Source organism: Artemia sp. Qi Xiang Cuo, chromosome 8, assembly GCF_049724085.1.
Source record: "Artemia sp. Qi Xiang Cuo chromosome 8, ASM4972408v1, whole genome shotgun sequence".
Lineage (NCBI taxonomy): Eukaryota > Metazoa > Arthropoda > Branchiopoda > Anostraca > Artemiidae > Artemia > Artemia sp. Qi Xiang Cuo.
Genome location: NC_142801.1, coordinates 20,496,329 through 20,517,460, shown reverse-complemented (window position 1 = coordinate 20,517,460; position 21,132 = coordinate 20,496,329). Strand labels below are relative to the sequence as shown.

The 21,132-nt window shown below is 34.8% G+C and overlaps 1 protein-coding gene across 1 annotated transcript in view; it reads right to left on the bottom strand.

Annotated features, from left to right (window-relative positions):
* LOC148949228 (trehalose transporter 1-like protein) overlaps positions 1 to 21,132 on the bottom strand; it is a 36,419-nt gene that overhangs the window by 13,056 nt on the left and 2,231 nt on the right. Inside the window, exons 2-4 of the mRNA XM_089092656.1 lie at positions 20,593 to 20,843; positions 17,404 to 17,581; positions 9,277 to 9,471 (exon numbers count right to left, since the gene is read on the bottom strand). Of these exons, the coding sequence (XP_088948782.1) occupies positions 9,277 to 9,471; positions 17,404 to 17,581; positions 20,593 to 20,843 (624 nt within the window). The remainder of the gene's footprint in view (positions 1 to 9,276; positions 9,472 to 17,403; positions 17,582 to 20,592; positions 20,844 to 21,132) is intronic.

The following is a 21,132-nucleotide window of genomic DNA, read 5'->3' as shown; positions in this document are numbered from 1 at the left end:
CTAAATACAAACATTTTATGCGCATAAGGGTTGTCAAAAGGACTTCACTCAGGAGTGACTGAGTATATTGATTTTTAACTTCCAGGAAATGATAGGAGAGATGATCATTTGACCAGAAAGGCAATACTTGCACGCTACTACTACTACTGCTACCATTAAAACTGCTGCTTCCGTAGCGAGTACTACCAATGCTGAGGATATTGAAATGAACATCTGAGGAAATGTTAAGGCGAAAGTTGAACTAAATCAAAACGTATTACGTGTGTATAGATTGTCAAAAGGTCATATCTGTGATATTTTTGGAGCGAGTTATCGTATCAAGATGTAACTTCTGGGGCATCATGAGGGGGATGTTCAACTGACAAAAAGGCAACATGTACATGCTACTACTGTTATCAATACTGTTCCTACTACTATTACTACAACTGCTAATACAATAATATTACTGCTACTATTGCTCCTATTACTACCACTACTGCTATGGTACTAGTACTAATAAGGCTAAGCTTATGAAAGTGAAAATTTGACAGAATATTGAGGGGAAATTTGAACAACATCAAAACACACTATGTGCATGCAGATTATCAAAAGATTATCAAATGCGTATCTTAAGAATGGATGTGGGTACTACTACTGACAAAGAACAACATAGAGAGAAATCTCAACGATGAACAAACAAACGGAGTTACGGTCAGTTGAAATAAAAGATAAAAATAAAACGACGCGGATATTTTGCCTGTATGAAACAAGGCGTCTTCAACACTGATAAAAACTCAAATAACCTAAAAACAAACAAGTAAGGTCGCAGAAGCTAATAGAGTTGCCTCAATGAGAACACCAAAGCAACTGGATAAAATGAAATGAACATGAAGTTAAATATTCTGTTGCGAAATAATCCTATTGTTTGCTACAACTGCTGTAATTTGTCTAGGTCTTGTATTTAATTTAGTCCCCTGGCGATGTTGAGGGGAAAGTTGAACTAAATCATAACGTATTATGTCCGTATAGATTGTCAAAAGGGTGTATCAATGATATACTTGGAATGGCTTACCGTATCAAGATGAAACTTCAGGGGTATTAGAAGGGGATATTCAACTGACCAAAAGGCAACATGTGCATGCTGCTAATTATATTAATGCTGCTACTATTACTAATACAACATTATTACTGCTACTATTTCTTTAACTACTACCGCTGCTATTATTTTACTATCACTATTAAGGCTAAGCGTATGAAGATGAAAATTTGACAGAATATTGAGGGGAAATTTTAACTAAATATTATGTTGGAACTTTCGGAGAATACTTAAAGGGGAAGATCTATTACCCAAAAGGCAATTTGTGCGCGCTACAACTAATGCTACTACCAGTACTTTTTTGCTATTACTACTTCAGTTGCAACTATTTGTAAGGCTAAGAACATTAAAATGAAAACTTCACGATTTATATGAATATACAGGCTATTAAAACGACATATCAGTAATGTCATAGCAACGGCTAATTCTATTAAATTAAAAGTTCCAGGACTTTGTGAGAGGGATGTTCAACTGACCAAAATGCAATACGTTAATACTACTGTTGCTACTAGTATTTGTCCTATTACCGTTTATACTACTACTAGTACGAACACTACTACTATGACTACTATTACAACCTGGCCAAAGGGTATGAAGGTGAGATTTTCAGGGAATACTGTGGGGAAAATGAAAAGAATCCCAACGGTAAAGTTTACATAAGCCTCGGCGACTGTACCTTCCTCTATTTGGTGAGATTTTACAATACGAGATACGAATACACTATAGAGCACTAGCAGCCAGAGACGAAGATGTCGCCGAAAGTCTAACAGAAAAAGTAATGCCAAGCCATTTCATCTTTGAAACATACTTGAGTAGGACTGTACCCACTTGTAAAGGAAGAGCAGAGCTAGTTAGAAATATTAAAACAAAGAAACTCGCATCTAGTAACGTTTACAGAAGGTCAAAGTTTGCACAAAGCACTAAGCAGAATGTGTAGATTCGGTGATATGTTCGGTATTAGTGAGGCCCGACCTAGTATGACTAACTACTAGTACTTTATCAGCATAAGCAATATGACTAATACCAGCATTTTTTTTAAACACAATAGGAGACAACAATCGCAAACAGTCTGCAATCACTGTTTTAAAAATATTTGGAGACAGCATACGACCTTGCCTGACGGAGCGTTTAGTGTGTGAAGTTGAAACTTACAGGTTACGTTGGGGGGGGGGGGGAAGGGGTTGAACTAACCAAAAGACAATATTTGTATCCTAATACTACTGTTTCTACTCATACTACCAATACCAATACTACTACGGCTACTACTATTACTGCTGCTACTAAAGCTAAGGCTACTACGATTAATTCTCTGGCTGTTACTATATTCTCTGGCTGTCAGCGTGTGTTCAATGGGGTAGTACTACTACAGTTACTAAAGCTAAGGGTATTAACATGAAATATTTGGAAAACATTGATTTAGCATTGAATTAAACTGGATCACGCTATGCGCATACAGGTTGTGAAGAGGTTTATGTTTAAGAGGAGCTATGCTTAAGGAACGGTTTATGGTATTATGGTATTAACGGCTTATAGTTGAGACTTTCAGCGTGTGTTCAATGGGGTTATTAAAGAAAACCAAAGGTGCTCTGTGTATTCTGTTGCTACAACTATTGCCACTAAGCAAGTTAAGATCTCAAGAACGGCTTACATTATTAAGATGGACCTTTCAGGGTAAGTTGTGGCAGATTTGAATTTACTTTAGGCGGGAACAAGACGAAGAACCGTCCTTCCTGGCACCAATGAACTTTGAAATTGCCTTCGATGACTACTTCGATCTGTCGGCTGCAGCTTCCCCAGCAGTCTTCAGCAAGTTCCCGTCCCATTTCCTACCATGCCTACGGAAACCTTCCCGACTCAAGGTCCTCTTTGAATTTTTGCCTAAGACTTTTCTTCTGTCCCCTCCGATGTTATCTCCAGGATGGTTCTGGCTTACAGATAAGGACCTCGCGACACATTGTATCTTTGTCGTAACGCAAGGTATGGCCGAGCAGTTTGAGGAGACGTCTTTTGATGATAATGGATAGCTCTTCATCCTGGCAACAGCGGCTTCATATTTCACTGTTGGAAATTCCAGACCATCTGTTGATTAAGAGTATATAGTGAAGGCAGCGGTAATCGAAAGCGTCCAGAGCTCTTGCCTCTTCAGCCTTGAGCGGCCATGTCTTGCAAGTTTACAGTAGTACAAGACACGAATGCTATGTTGACTCTGACTTTGGTTTCCGTCGAGATCTCCCATCTGGCCCATATCACTTTTTTAACACTGATATACACTCCCCAAGCCTTTAATATCCGGGCAGAAAGATCTTTTCCAACTCGATTATCTGGTATTAAAATAGGTCCATGGTACTTGAATTCCTCGACGTTTTCAATTGGTTTGTCGTCCATAATGATTTGACATGGAGCAGAATGGTTGACGACCATCACTTTAGTCTTTGAACTGCTTATGGTAAGCCCAATGTGCCCCATAGTCTTGAAGACATGATCTTGTAAGCCGTCGGCTGTGGTTTCTATCAAGACAGCATCGTATCCAAAATCCAAGTCTGATAGGGATTGAAGAAAGCCATCCAATTGACCAAAGACAACTCCCCTGGATTTTGAACTAGACAGAACACACTACTTAAATAAAATTAATGCTGCTACTGCGATTGCTGCGACTAATGACGCTGAGAGTATTGAGGTGAAACTTTTAGTTAACGTTTAGGGGGAGTTTCAATGAAAGAGAAAAACTATATGCATGCAGGTTTTCACAAGGGCATATAATCAACATCATAGGCAGCGAAGCGCTATCATAGACAATTATATCATTGATATTTTTAAAGGAGCTAATTCGATTGCAAACTAAATATTCTAGTTCCCTTTTTAAGAGCCGAAATTTATCTGAGGGCAATTAGCCCTCCTCCCAAGCCCATTATTTTCCTTATACATCCAATTTTTAAATAGCCATTTTGTTCATCATAGTTGAACGGTCCAGGAACTATGTCTCTAGGGATATCTGGCTTGTGAACCCCCCACAGTTACGTAATTTGCCCCTTGTGCTTTAAACTAAAAGTGGCTTTAAAACTAAATCCAGAGGCACAATGTGTATGCTGGTTGCCAATGAAACAACTCAGCAGTCAGCAATATCCCAAGAACAACTGAGGGTATTAAGTTGAAACTTTCAACGCTACTACTATTACTACTGTGTAAGTGTAGACTAAGTGTATCCAGGTTTTCAAAGAGCATAGATACAATTTCTTAGGAATTATATTAAGTTTTAGTTTTTCCTATATACAAATAGCTAGCCAAACTATGAATCTTATAGAAGAAAAACAACTGAAAAGATTTAAAATATTACAGTATTTAATTTTTTCGATGAAAAAGACTATGAGAATAAAAAACGAACAGAAATAAATAAAAAAAAAACTTTCCACAAAATAAGTTTTTCAAGGAAAAGTACAAAGCTTAATTAAACCAAATATGAGCAGAAATAAAGTCAAATAATCTTCCGAGTTTAAAATAACCACAAAATACCATCAATAAATAAATGAAACCCAAAACGAACAGAAACAACAAATAACCAGTTTAAACTCGAAACGAGCAGGAATTAACATGAGTAGAACTGACATCCCCCCCCCCCCATACCTTCTGAAGACCAGAATATAATTTGTACTTTAACGAAAAAAACAATTGAGTGTGGTTTGACAGTTTAATATACATATATTGATATTTACTCCATAGAATCTAAGTAATTTTTGACTTATCGAAGTTGAAAAATTGAAAACATTTTAAATGTATTATGTTTTCAGTAAATTGTGAATTCCAAAGATGACTTTCTTTGATAATTCAAGTGTTTCACTGCGGTTGCTTCAGAGTTGAACTGGTAAACAACAGGCATAAATTATACACCACAGAGTTTGGGAAACTTATAATTGTCCCATACTCTTTAGATTATACCATATATAAAGACTTTGTCGGCAAGTGTCACCCTCTGATCCAAAGAGTGCGAGTAGGTTATAAGAGTGGGAATTGGTACTAGTATCTAAAGAATCACCAGCGCTATCTAACGTTGGTGTCTCGTAGCGTTTTTTTTTTTCAAACTTCGCAACTTCCTTTATTCAGAAACGGAGATCTAACACTTATTGTTACACTAATTTTGCCAATTTTAATAATTGCCAAATTTTAAGCTACACCTTATATTACACTAAGAAACGCCAAATGCTAGCTGATGTGTTTTTTTTTTTCGGCATTAGCGACAATCTACACTCTTACAAGTTACCAATACTGCTTACGCGGAACTATCAAAGAACTAACCTTACTTACGTACATAAAGTTTATGCTCGTTTAAAAGTCATTAAAATTTGCGTAATTCTATCTTGTAAAATATATATTATATTTGTAAATGTCCTCCAAGCTGCTAAGTTTCTAAGCTGCTATTAGAAATAAACGAACTATCTTCTAGGACCATATAGTTAGTAAAAAGATCGACAAATATGTAGGAATTTATAGGACTTCATTTTGTCGTTTTAGGTGTGCGTGTAACTGAACCCTCGTGTGACTGAACTCCGTGCAACTGAATCCCTTTAACTGAACCCTCGTGGAACTGAACCCCCGTTTAACTCAACCGTAGTGCAACTCAACCCCATATATCTGAACTATTGGTTATCTGAATCTCCATGCAACTCAATCGTATTTAGCAGAAACCTCGCTCAACTGAACCTCCATGCAATTCAACCTCATTTAACTGAAACCTCGTTCAAAGAGAGAAAATGAAGACACCCCTGGGTATCAATCACTTTTTTTGAATTCCCAAGTATTTGTTTCATACTTAATTTTAGTGTTGACATGAAAATAAATAGTATCTACCATTATCAACTTTGTATTTGAATGAATTTCTTTTCAATTGTTAGTTTTTTTCAAAACTCTTATTTTTTCAAGCGGGGAAAAAGGAGGGGGATATTCAAGAGGAGATTTTAAAAACTAGTTTAAGGGTATTCCATCATGGATATTTCAGTGGTTGACCTTTTATGGTTTCAAGACTTTACAATCCAGAAATGACACTAAAACTGTATTTTGGGGCCATAAGGTATTTTATGATGGTGTTGTCACGACGAAATTATAAAAAGTCTGTAAATGTGAGTATTAGCTTTTAAATGACCTTAAACAGTTCTCTACAATGTTCTAATGCTCTATTAGCACTGGAGAAATATAACAGAAAAAAAGAGACTTATCAGCGTTTGTTTCCGGCTCCTTCTAAAAATTCCCATAAATTTGTTTCCGCAATAAACTTTTACAATCAAGGTGAATTTAAATGATAGGTATCATTCCTCAATCAATATTAGCGGCAGATTTTTCTTACGAGGCAGTGTTTTTTTTATTGTTTTTTTTTAAGGTTTTGGCTACCATGGGGCATGGTGTTCCCTTTACTAGGGATGCCGCTATTGCTACAACCACGAGATTCAAGTGTGCTCGGGTCTTGGGTATGAAAAGCTTCGCTAATTTTCAAATATACAAGATAGAAGGATAAATTATTGGTTTTTAGACGGGAGGGGGTAATAGTTTTGCATTGAAGCAGCATAAAATAAAATAAAAACACTTACGAAAGAAACAGCAAATGAATAAAGACTATTTCTTTCAAATCAGCTTTTGTCACTTCCGTCAAAACGGGCTGAATTACATTTTCTAGTTGTATTGTTGATTTGAGGATGGTTGAGCTGAATGGGGGTTGAGTCGAACACGGTTGGGCTAAACAGGGGGGGGGGGGTTAAGCTACATGAATATTGAGTTAAATAAGGGTTGAATAGTACGGGGAATTAGCTGAAGGGGGGTTGGATAAAATAGGGGTTGAGCTACACGAGGGTTGAATCACACGGGGGTTGAGTTGAAGGGAGTTGAGTTGCATGGATGTTGAGTTGAAATAGAACTTTGTTGTACGGGGGTTGAGTTGAATGGAGGTTGAATTAAACGGGGATTGAGTTTCACGGAGATTGAATTGACGAGGGCTCGGTTGTACGGGGTTTAGTTGCACAATGTTCAATTAACGAGGGTTCAGTTGCACAGGGGTTTTTAGTTGAATTAAAATTCACTTGAATGGGAGTCCAGTTAAACTTGTGCTGAGTTAAAAGAGGGCTGAATTGTACGGGGGTTGAGTTACATGGTTGTTCAGTTGAACGAGGGTTAAGTTTCACGAGGGTTCAGTTTTACGAGGGTTTAGTTACATGGGTTCAGTTACACGAAGGTTACACGAAGAGCCCTTGAGTGCTCTCCAATGGAGCACTCAGCAGCGCTCTTCAATTTTAGTCAAGAAAATTGAAACTTACAAGAGTTTGTTCTTCATCAATTAATCGCTGATAGATATTAAAGGATTAAAGATTAAATAATGGATTTATTAATAAACAAGGATCTATAAGAGCAAAATTATAAAGATTAGATTTAATCAAAATTAATAAGGATTACCGATTTTAAGGAATAATGAATTTACAAGGGTACAAAGTAAGATTTAAGAATAAATAAAGGATTATGGACTAGGAGTTAAAATGAGGATGAAGATTAGGATTAAGAACTACTAGGCCACTTACAGTGAAGATCCCGTGACTTGATTCAAAAAATAGAAAACTTCCAACATCATTGGATATATCATTTAATTAATCGCCAATGTTACATTTTTGTTTCATGACTTATTTAGAGTCTTCTGCACACAGTAGACCTTTGGTAGCATGATAAAATTTTGGTGGGTTGGGCAGTTAAACAGGCTAATTGAGTTCAAGCCTATTAGCCAATTGCTAATAGAAAGCTGTTTTCTTTATCGCCCTTACATTTTAAAGGACATGAAAAGAGAGTATGCAGCAGTTTAAGGTAGGACTAAAAAGGAACAAAATCCATAAGTGCTAGATGGTGCTGGTTCTATTTATTTTGGGCACTAGAACAGGTTTCCACTATCATAAGGTTCCCATATAAGGCTTTTTTACAATGTCAACAACAAATATGTTATGACTCGCATGTTTTTGGGGCCCTGAAATTGAACACACGCATTAATAACTCTTACTTGGAGGTTAAAGTGCTAAATTCAATGGAAATAAAATTTGACTGTTTGAATTGCTTGAATGGAAACTCACACAGCAAAGTATATCTTAAGGAGATACAGGAAAAGGATATTAAATTTTTGGTGAAAACGCGTCCATGAGCAGCAATAGAGTTCTTGGTAATACTAAATTTGCAAAAAGAAATGCGGGTGAAGAACGAGCAGCAAGAATAAGCTAAAATATATGGTACCAAAGAGCTTAAGACGGTGTTGCCGAATCTTTGGGATTAGATATTTTGTTGATGTTTGATTTTTTACGAAGGAAAAGTGTTGCCAGATTTAACAAATTAGATATGTTTATTTATTTTGACGGATCGACTTCACTACACTGAGGACAATGTGGTAATACCCTAAAAACTTCACAATTTAGAAACAACCAAAGGAAAAATCGCAGTTTTCAGCTCTGAATAAACTTAAGGTCAACGGGGGGATGTATTTGTTTTTTAAGCTTTCCTTGAAATCTGTCAGACATCTCGGAAGCAACGATGGTAAGTGTCAGAAGTATTTGTGCTTGTGAAGTGTGTTTCATATTTTAAACCACTTTTGACTCTTATATATATGACTCTTATATATATATATATATATATATATATATATATATATATATATATATAAAAAAATATATAAATATATATATATATATATATATATATATATATATATATATATATATATATATATATATATATATATATATATATATATATATATATATATATATATAAATATATATATATATATATATATATATATATATATATATATATATATATATATATATATATATATATATATATATATATATATATATATATATATATATATATATATATATATATATATATATATATATATATATATATATATATAGTATAGATATATATATATATATATATATATATATATATATATATATATATATATATATATATATATATATATATATATATATATATATATATATATATATATATATATATATATATATATATATATATATATATATATATATATATATATATATATATTATAGTTATTGTAATAGAATTACTGTTATAGAACTATTAAAATTATTGTTTTAAAATTATTTTAAAACAATAATATAAATAGTTAAAAGAATATATATATCATAAGAATTATATACTTTAATATAGAAAAAGGATCCCATTGATGCTTGCGCAAATGCCATAATAGATGCGGAAATTAGCAGAAGTATGCGTCGTCCAGCTTTGTCGATGAGGATTATTGATAGGATTGTTGATAGAAATTGAACCAGGCCTACAATTATTGTTGCAAGATGCCGATTAACTGATCCTCCAGCCTCGTCGAATATAGACACCTAAAATAACAATATTTATGTCAGCTCCGTGCAAAATTTTGCTGATTGGTAACCAGGGTTCCCAACACCTTTTTGGGAAAAGTGCCTACTTCAGTCAATGAATTGCATCTGAGACACCTACTGTTACCCTCCTACATTTTCGTGCAATGGCATCATGGTCGCCGTCCGGGGGGGGGGGCAAGTGGGGCCATGGCCCCCCGTGAAATTTGGAACCGCAAAGTAATTATAAGGAAACCAAAGGAAAGAGAGCAGAATAGGCGAAAACCATGGGAAAATGTGTGTTGCCCCATTGTTGGCTGCCTGCCAATAGATTTTGAACCTCAATAAGGAAAATGTAAATTTTAATTTTTGACTGAGTGACCCCTAACAAGTTATCCACAAACATTTTTTCTGTATGATTTGGTTGGAAAAAAAATTAAATTTTTCATAGTAATGAATGGTAAGGAAATACCGACCCTTGTCAATATCGAAAGTATAAGAGCCTAACTGTTGATAACATTCAATCTAAGAATCAGCTTTTTATGGTGATCCTAAATATGCATTTGTTTATTAGTAATTAGTGTAGTTATTAGAACACAAGAAAATTCGTATAATTGTAGAAAACAATTTAATAAGGGGCAATTTCGGTAAGAATATGCCTTTGCTTGCATTGCAAGAGTACCCATAAGCTGATATATGAAGCCACTAAAATCAGAAATGTTTCCCCTTAACGGAATACTGGGATTTCTGTATTTTCCTCCTGAGCGGATACGTTTTTGTGTTTTATTATCATTTTTTTTCAGGCGTGATTGTATTTACCTAGTTGTCACTTTAAAAAGATCAATTTTTTACAGTTATGAAGTATAAAGGTGTCAAATATATTGGCTTTTGGTATTCAAAATTAAATTAAAAATATTGAATTACAATTTTTATTTGATTTCCTTAATCTTTGTTTTAATGTTCTACTTTGAACAAACTACTTTGATAATGCGTTACTTTTTATAAACGCCGAGTCTAAAGGCATAAAATATTTTGTTGTTTTATAACTAAGTTCAAAACTGTCGACATTGTTAAAAAATATCCGTCCAACACTTCGGCATTGCTCAACAGAACTGAATGCTGGGAGTTTATATCTTAGTTTCTGCAAGTAGGCTACTGTTTTGTGTATTTTTTGTAATTACTTACTTTTTTCGTTTTTATACTTTTACTTTAATTGACATAGTTTTTCCATTGCCTTTAGAAAAATAGTTGTCTCTAAGCTTCATTAAAAAAACAAAAAGTTTTTTTCAACTGAAAGTAAGGAACAACATTAAAACTTAAAAGGAACAGAAATTATTATTTATATGAACGGGGCTACCCCCTCCTAAATCCCGTGCTCTTCAAGCTAAAGTTTTCCAGCACATTAAAAAAAGATACTTATTGTTCTAATTAAATAACCCTTGTCTTTTGGGATTCGTTTATGAATAATTGTTACACAATTTAAAATTTAGCGTAAAGAGCGAGGTTTTGAAGAGGGGGCAACCCCCCTCATATGCATAATAATTTCTGTTCGTTTTAAGTTTTCATGTTACTCCTTACTTTCAGTTGAAAAACTTGTTTTTTTACTTTCTGATCGTTTTTTAAATAGCGCCAGGATACCTGGCTCCACCTCCACGGAAGAATCCCCCTTTTCATAGAAATATCCTCTGGACAATTCAATCCCGGCGAAAATTTATCCCGGACAATCACCCTTAACATTCCACGCGTAAAATTCAATCAGTTTTGAGAAAGCAAGACATATTAAAGGAACTTCGTATATGAATTCTGGCAAATTCACCCAGTGTAACAATTTCCCCTGAAAATTTCGCCCCCTGGAAACTACCCTCTCCATGGAAAATTCTCCCAGTAGAAAATTCGTCCTCCCCTCCCCACCCAAAAATGTATGCATACTTCCCAATAACAGATGAAACAATGGACAAATTTTATAATTTAGAAACCTTTCCCTAGGGGCTGTGGGGGGTCGTTTTATCTCCATTGACATAGCTATTGGGCCTTTCAACTATGCTGAACAAAAAAACTATCTCAAATTTTCGATTGGACGATTTTGGGAAAAAGTGGCGTGGGAGGGGGCCTAGTTGACATTCATTTTTTCGGTCAGTTAAAAAGAGCACTATAGCGTTTTATTCCCCTTAAAATGAGCCCTCTCCCGACGTTCTAGGCCCACTGGGTCGAAAAATCACCCCTAAAAAAAAAAGATAAAAATAACACGCATCCATGATCTTTCTTCTGCTAAAAACTACAAAATTCCACATTTTTGCTGATATGAGCTTCAAACCTCCACAGTAGGGTTTTTTGATACGCTGAATCTGATGGTGTAATTGTTATTAAATTTTTATGACTTCAAAGGGGTCTTTTCCCCTTTTTTCCAAAATTTTCTCAGGCTCGTAGCTTCTGATGGGTAAAACTAAACTAAACAAAACTTATATATTTGGAATCAGCACAATAAGCCAATTCTTTTGATACATCCCTTGGTATCAAATCCAGTTTTTTAGAGTTTTGGTTACTATTGAGCCGGGTCGCTCCTTATTTACAATTCGTTACCACGAACTGTTTGAATACCCATCAATCTAAACAGAGATCATTGAAATATTGATCGTTTTTTCTGCGTTACCAAAAGTATTGTCTTCATAAAACTTTACAGTTTCATGAAATTTAATTAAGCCAATAGAAAAGGTTTTTATAACTAAAGTAAGGAGCAAGTTTAAAACATAAAACAAATATAAATTACTCTGTATATAAGGGGGACTTCCCCCTTCTCAACACCTTGCTCATTAAACAAAAGTTTTTTAGTGCTTTGAAAAATCTTTTTTTCCAATTGCACATTTTCTTTAAAAAATTGGAAAAAAGCCAAACTTCACAGTAAAGAGTAAGGAGCTAAATAGGAGACATCCCCATTCATATAAAGAATAATCTACTCAAATAAGTTTCAAATCTGTTCCTTGCTTTCAGTTGAAAAGCTCTTTTATTATCTAATTTCTGATTGTTTTCCAAATCATACCCAGGCCTAACAAAGATATAATTTGAGGTACCGGTCCTTTAAATACTTGGTTAACTGCTGTTAAAATATGCAAATCAAAAATTGTACGTTGATTAATACCATCCTAGATTAAAATTTGCGATATCAACGTTGGATAAAAGTGGAATATTAATATACTTCAAAATTGGCAATGAACAGTAATTTTGGTGAAGAGTCCTTGTTAATATTACTACTAAAGAATTGCGGTTGGATGAAAAGGAGTATTATTGTTTGTATGGATGAGAATTATGTGATACTTTTGATCTTCTATATAACTGAAGCCATCACAACCTCTACAATGGAATTTTCTTATCGATTTATACATTACATACATTTTTTTTAAATACATGGAAGTACTTCATATAAATAGAAAAAGAAAAATATTCCCATTTAAAATTGCTAAAAACTAAGTTCCTAGCAGTATTTGCCACCCCAAAGAAATTTCATGGCGGGGCTGATGATGACCTGCCTTACTTTTTCCACCACTGTGCTGGTATATATCTAAATATAACGTATTGGCTGTATAGATAAACATTTTAAAAAATTCCTAATCCCCGACCTCTTTCAACATTTATCTAAAGCCTCATGAAGAGTACGCGGTTTGTCCATTAAAATGTACTTTTGTAGGAATCTATCCTACCCCCACCTAAATTATGAACCCCCCCCCCCGCTCCTTATAACTGATACGGAATTATAGATCACCAAACGTAGCTTAATTTCATTACAAATAAAGCGAATCAACTTCGTTGAATCCAGTACTGCCACCGTGTGGCATTACTCTTTTTGTCACTGGGAACCCTAAAATATAGTTATTGATACTTTTAAATCAATTAGCTTCTCAGGATTTTAATTGATTGTAAATTCGTCCTCTTCGGGGTTAAGTCGTAGTTTGGTGCCCTATACCACCTAAACTGTCACCCAACCACCACTGCTATTTTGACGTCTGCCCCTTGTAAAATTTTCTGCCGGCGCCCTTGAATGGCACCACTATCCCCTCCTATATTTCTATGGAATCGTACCCCTGACTTGTGTCCTTGGCCTGAAAAGTAAACAACAAGACTCTGAAATTAGTAGAGTTTTCTGCTTTCTGGAATCCTTGGAGTCCAAAAATGAACAAAATTGTCTGTTGGAAAAACATGGTAGTACCATTTCTTTGACAATCAGACTACGTGTTGGCGGTTGCTAAGGATCTAAATTGGACTAAGTTAAGGATAAGCCAAAATAAGCTGATATTTGTGATATTTGATATTTGTGAAAAGTAATTTGTTCTTGCTTTTATGCTAAAGAGCTCCTCTGAAAAAGCTATTCTTTCTTGAATTTTTCACGGTGAATACAGCACATTCGAGGGCCAATCAAGAGGCTCTGTTCTGAGAACCTGGTAAATATGCACTTGGAAGGACCTCCGTGAAGGCGATATCCAGTTAAAGTGATCTTCAACGGAAGCTTTGACAGACTCATAAAAAGATTGCAAAGAAACTATGGATCAAAAAAATACTTGTAGAACATCTGGCATTTTCTTAATATACCTTCTGACACACACAAGTCAATAAAATGAAATTAATTTGACAGAAAATAAGTTTTCTTTACAGAATTAGTCCAATATTTACATGCTGACTCAAGAAGCTAGCGATTAAAATTATTTAATTCACAAATACGGACATGATAATTAATCTATTTTTTAAGTTAAACTTACTTTGTTAAACATACTTTGTTTTGTTCCTCTACAAATTTATGCATTGGCTCATGATTCACAGCTGAGCTTAAACTAAAATTTATACTTTTCTGTAAATATTTGGCTTAAGGGCCATTTTCTGATTATTTTGGCCCATTTCCTCTTTGGTTTATGACTCTCATCTAACCCAGGCCTTAGATAGAGTTGATTTGAGCAAAAGCCTTCGATCGGTCTCACGATATTTTCGTGTGTCGTGAGAGAGGAAACTGGTTTATCCAGATGTCAGGTAAGACGTGTTTATACTTTGCTACGCACCTTAGTTTGATTTGCAACCGCGTGGGTCAGGAGTCCGTTGCCAAACGCATTTAAATTAACTAGAAAATTCGATTAAATTCGTCAAGTAGCTTAGAAGAGCATGGAACTAGAAAGTATTCTATTGTATAAGAAAACTGTTAAATAAATGTACAACAAGACAAGTACATTTTTAACAGCGGTATAATGTAGCCATTAGCCTTAACCGTTACTAATCTTGTTGAAAACAAACAAACTGCCTAATTGATCAGTACAGGTCATTTTTCTCTATATTATTTGGTTGCCATGATAATTACAAGTTTTTGTTGAAGTTCGATATTCAGAAGCTACTAAATGAAAGGTATCTCGTGTAAGTCAAGGATAAGTCACCTTGACTCTCTTGGAACAAAGCAATCTTCGCATGTCTACTGCTCTTTAATAACAATCGCAAAACCAAAAACCTATGTTCAATTTTTCTGTAAAATTAGCACTGTAATCTTCGGTATAAACTGTGTAATTTATGGTAACCATTTTAGATAACCGCAGTCGGCATAGGAATCAACTCTTCTGTGCCAGCTAGACAGTATTGTCAAACTTGGCGGCTTGTAGGAGAATTAGACATTTTTTAATATTTGAGGATATTTTGCAAGCTGAGGGCAACCCTTTAAAAATGAAAACTTTTTATCAAAGAAGAATATTTTGTATCCTGATCAGAAGTGAGTTGGAAAATCGTAAAATTTAGTTTTCGTTTCAATAAGAATTGTTGAGGCAAGCTACATTCTACTAATTGCTTGTCTAGATAAACATTCGCTTGACAACTTTATTTTACCAAATAGCTATCTGTTTCTTGCTTCTAAATTTTAGGCAATTTCCAACATCTGTTTCATCCTTGAAAGTTTCTGGCGATTTTGGATGAAATTCTCTAATTAATTTAGAGATATATTGAAGTAACAGAAAGTAAATTCAATACTCTACATAACCCGTTTATAATCCAATGTTCAATACAACCTACCAAAAAGTCCAATATGCTCACAAGGGGAAGAATGGAATTATATTGACTAGCTTTGGACTTCAAGGATCTCCTAAATTTGCGTGTGAGCACTTGTGTGGTCACTTGTGTGAGCACAACCGTAAACTATTGTGAATTTGAGAAGCATGGACGCTCAGATGTGAAAGTATGTTTTTGATTAATTTAGTGCTCGAATATCAACTGAGATTAAATTATCTAAAACCTTTTTATTCCAGCAGGGACTTTACCCTCATTGAGGGTAATTCTTAAGCACCTTTTTCGGACTGCCTCTATTCTGTCTGACAATTCACTAGAGATGAAAGACAGGACAGGGGTACTCAAGAATCGGGCTTACAAATGAGAGAAAAATTATGAAATGTTGTGATTTGGGCCTTACTTACAGGATTACTCAAGAATCGGGCTTACAAATAAGAAAAATTCTTAAATGTTGCGATTTGGGGCTTTTAATTTTTAAGGAGTAAGGGGAAGAATACCAACTGATATTAAATGATCTAAAACCTTTTTATTCCAGAAGAGACTATGCCCTCCTTATAGGGTAATTTTTAAGCACCATTTTCGGCCTGCCTCTATTCTGTATGACAATTCACTAGAGATGAAAGACAGGACAGGGGTACTCAAGAATCGGGCTTACAAATGAGAGAAAAATTATGAAATGTTGTGATTTGGGCCTTACTTACAGGATTACTCAAGAATCGGGCTTACAAATAAGAAAAATTCTTAAATGTTGCGATTTGGGGCTTTTAATTTTTAAGGAGTAAGGGGAAGAATACCAACTGATATTAAATGATCTAAAACCTTTTTATTCCAGAAGAGACTATGCCCTCCTTATAGGGTAATTTTTAAGCACCATTTTCGGCCTGCCTCTATTCTGTATGACAATTCACTAGAGATGAAAGACAGGACAGGGGTACTCAAGAATCGGGCTTACAAATGAGAGAAAAATTATGAAATGTTGTGATTTGGGCCTTACTTACAGGATTACTCAAGAATCGGGCTTACAAGTAAGAAAAATTCTTAAATGTTGCGATTTGGGGCTTTTAATTTTTAAGGAGTAAGGGGAAGAATACAAACTGATATTAAATGATCTAAAACCTTTTTATTCCAGAAGAGACTATGCCCTCCTTATAGGGTAATTTTTAAGCACCATTTTCGGCCTGCCTCTATTCTGTATGACAATTCACTAGAGATGAAAGACAGGACAGGGGTACTCAAGAATCGGGCTTACAAATGAGAGAAAAATTATGAAATGTTGTGATTTGGGCCTTACTTACAGGATTACTCAAGAATCGGGCTTACAAATAAGAAAAATTCTTAAATGTTGCGATTTGGGGCTTTTAATTTTTAAGGAGTAAGGGGAAGAATACCAACTGATATTAAATGATCTAAAACCTTTTTATTCCAGAAGAGACTATGCCCTCCTTATAGGGTAATTTTTAAGCACCATTTTCGGCCTGCCTCTATTCTGTATGACAATTCACTAGAGATACCAGACAGGACAGGGGTACTCAAGAATCGGGCTTACAAATGAGAGAAAAATTATCAAATGTTGTGATTTGGGCCTTTTAATTTTTAAGGATTAAGGGGAAGAATACCAACTGAGATTAATTGATCTAAAACCTTTTTATTCCAGAATAGAAAGAGTGTTAAAGGCGCCTAAAATAGGTATAAACCCGAGTCAGTTTCCGGTCAAAATATGTTATAAAATACACCTGATCTGATTTACTTTAAAATATTTGTTTAGTTTAGCCCTTAAACCTTTAAAGAGAGTAGAGGGGAATTCTTAGACCTAGAATTCACGTGCTCCCACAAAAGAAAATTCAACAGTAAATTTGAACTTCGAGCTCAACCAGTGCTCATATTAAAGCACCAGCTAATAATATCAATAAATCACCAGATAATATTTACCGTATAAAATAGGACTGCATTGACTCCGCTGAATTGTTGAAACCACATGAGTGCTAAAGTAAGGCCAAATGGAACAAGGACAGGCTTTTTAAACAGATCAGACATTTGCTGTTGCTTCTCAGCTCCATTTGTAATTGTATTTTCTATTCTTTGTAGCTCAAGAGTCACGTCTGTGTGCCTGAAATATTTTCTTAACTTCGATTATAAATTTCTCTTATGCAGTGTGAACTTCCAGTAAATGCCCATTTAATTTCTCAGTCACGAGGCTATACCTTTGAACACGGTGCATTTGTCGATTGATTTAACGTCTGAGAAAATGAGCTTGAAGTTATATAGGCATTTGGCATTGCTAATAGAAAATTAACTACCATTCCTATTTAACCCACCTCCACTCCACTCATCAATTTTTATATTATTTACTTCTTAAATTTATCATTCACAATCACACTATTAGAATGTCGTTTAAACTCAGCTTTTACTAATTCATTGGCCATAAGGAGTTGAGTTGAATCACACTGTTATGTTATATTTCTCCAAATTCCCTCAAAAAGATGGAAAACACCTCTTACGAGTTGTCCTCCTTCCACAGGAATTGTCTTCCCACTGGCCTTTATTATAGCCTTCCTATGCTACTTGGAAAAACAGTGAACAGTTATGCTTTTCTCAGGCAAACTTGTCGTTTTACAGCCTGGAAACCCGTATTTTCAATGCCCTGTTGTTACCATCGGTTTATTCTAACATATTCTACGTCTTCGGGTGCGGTAAGTCAAAAAGTGTTATGTGACACTTTTTTGTCAAACTCAATTCTTTGTAATTTTTCAGTTTTTTCAAGCTCAATTTTATAGCCAATTGTTTTTAACTCAACACCCTCGATTTATTGTCAAATCTGGTTCTTGATAGCCTATTTGATTCTTTCGACTACCTCAAGATATATATATATATATATATATATATATATATATATATATATATATATATATATATATATATATATATATATATATATATATATATATATATATATATATATATATATATATATATATCCACCTCTTTAAATTGGAGAAATAGTTAAAAGGTGAAAGTATTGGTGTCGAAACTCGTTTGCCATATCATGGAGACGGTAAAAAACGTCAACCCCCCCCCCTCCCGAAAACCCATCCCCTGGAGAATCCCCTACCCAAAAAAGCTTCTCCCTGTCGACAACTACCCCGTGGAAAATTCCCCCCACATTTAAATTGAGAAGCCAAAGGAAAAGTAAGATAAATGAAAAGAAATGAAGAAAAGAGGGGAATTCTGGAATCTTCCACATAAATTTCCAAAATACACGTTGAGTATATGGTGTAGGTTATCCTAAAGTAAGGTTTAGTTATCATAGTAGGGTAAGATAAAGGTTAGAGAAAAGGGGTTGCTCGTTTATTTGAAATAAGGAGTTTTGCCAATTTTAAATTTTGCTGGTTCTGACTTGGGAGTTTGACTCCATTTTATTTAAATTAAATAAAGAAAATGCCCGTTAAAGGTACTTCAGACGGGAAAGCCTTCCGATATACGCCTGATGGATGTGTTCTCGATCGCAGGGTTTGAACTGGTATCATGTACTATAGGTATCGGTGCTAGACCGTTCTTCCTCTTTTTAGATTTCGGTGCTAGACTGTGCTTCCTAGAATGAGGATTTTTGAGGTGAACTTTTTATAGGGTATATAGCGATGAACTTTTTTTTTAGGGATTAGGTGATTACAAGTACTCTAGGTTTTCCTTGGGATTTCTAAGATTTTTATCATTTCTAAATTGTGAAGATTATTCTCCTCGTGGTTCGTTATTCAGTCTTTGCTTCGACGGTATTATATGTAGAATGGTGAATCCGAACTTCTGAAAAGGCTTGGAAATTCTGAAGTGTGAACAGAGCTACACAAGTGCTGTTGTCACTCAGTTAGTTTCAGGCCTCCCTTCTTCCACGCCAAAGAAAACAGACCTTGAGACCACTGAGAGGAGAGGAGGTGGGTTAAAAAAAAAAAAAAAAAAAAAAAAAAAAAAAAAAAACAGACCTTAATCTTAAGTTGTAGACCTTAATCTTAATCTTCGAATTTCGAGAATTTTGCAAGCGTATGACACATAGGCCCCCTTTGCAATTTTTGAAAGCCTTTGCCTATAATATTAGTAGGTAATCATTCTATTTTGGCATGCTATCAAGACTGTTTTGTGAACAGGGTTTGATAAATTTTTTAAAACTTCTTTTACTTAAACTATTGCTTGCCAACAAAAATTGATAGATAACAATTTGCAGAAATGTAATAATTGGGCGGGAAATTTAGAAATTCGAAAAACACAAGCTTCAAAACAAGGTTTGAAAATTCCAGAGATTGTTTTCGGGGCCAAGAGTATCTCAAAGCAGCAAAAAAAATGATGACAACACTTATTAAGTCAGGATAGCCGAAAAACTTTTTGTCTTTAATAAATTGGATAAAGTTTCTTCTCTAATTTGTTCAAACGCTTTTTCAAGGAATATTAGCAATCCTGAATTCTCTATCAATGCTATAAGTATAAAAACTAGTCATGTTGCTTTGCTGTATTATCTGCATTTGAATTTTGCACTTCCAATTCTTTAATATTTTTTTCTAAAACTGATTCGATTTGTTTTTCGAACAATATTAGTTAACAATTGTTGTTTGGATGATGGAGGTGTAATTGTTTGGAAAATTGTTAGCTAACGGTTTTTGTCTGGATGAGGGGGGGGGAGCCTATAATACACAAGGATAAAACAAATAAGACTGGAGGACTAGCAAACTTTGGGACTTTTCTTTTCTCTATGTCGTTTTACGTAGCTTGCGTCGTAATTTACTTTTTCCTGGTGATGTTGACCCAGTGACGTACAAATGAATGAATAGTTCATGTCGAGGATAGACTGATCTCACCCAGTGCAGACCCACCTTCATTAGATACCTGTGTCGACGTTTATGGGTCAACTTTCTCTGAATAGGCAAATGAAGACGTAACTTTAGAACGAAAAAGGAAGACTAGGAGAATGTACATAAAGATCATTTACGGCCAGGCATTTCGAGGACAGATGTTTTCACATGTTTTCAAGTACAAAAAGGAGCTTCTGTGAAATTACATTTTTATAACTATTGACCTTAGTGCGTCATAGTGTCACGCTACTGTTTTTTAGAGAATCGCTCCAAAATACTTTACCTTCCTCGAAGCTTCTGAAGTGAGTTATGTGCATCATCTTTTCTTCCCTTAGATAGGAGCCATCCTGGTGTTTCTGGCATGAATAACATTCCTATGAGCAGCAATATCGGGAATCCAGATTCCACCCACGCCAAAGCATACCAGGGTAGAAATGCTCCAACAACATAGGCAATCAAGATTCCAAGTGCTAGCCATAGGGCCGTAATGCTACCCAGTGCTCCACGAATTCGAGGAGAGGAACATTCACTGATCTATAAATTTTGGAATAATGGTTAGTAGAGCAAAGTAAATTTGGAAAAATGTTATTCCCAATACGAGAATTCCAGGGTGGCAAATTTAGATCACAAATATCACGGTCATTTTGAAAAAGGAACACACAATTATAACTAATCTGGACTAAAAGTAGCCAATTTTTTGTAAAAAGCATTTACATAGAAAAAATGGATAATTCTAACCTTTTTCTGGTGAGTAAAAAATATTCGCATTATTAAAAAGAAATTGTCATTAAGTTAAGGAAGAAATTCTTTCCTTACACTAGAA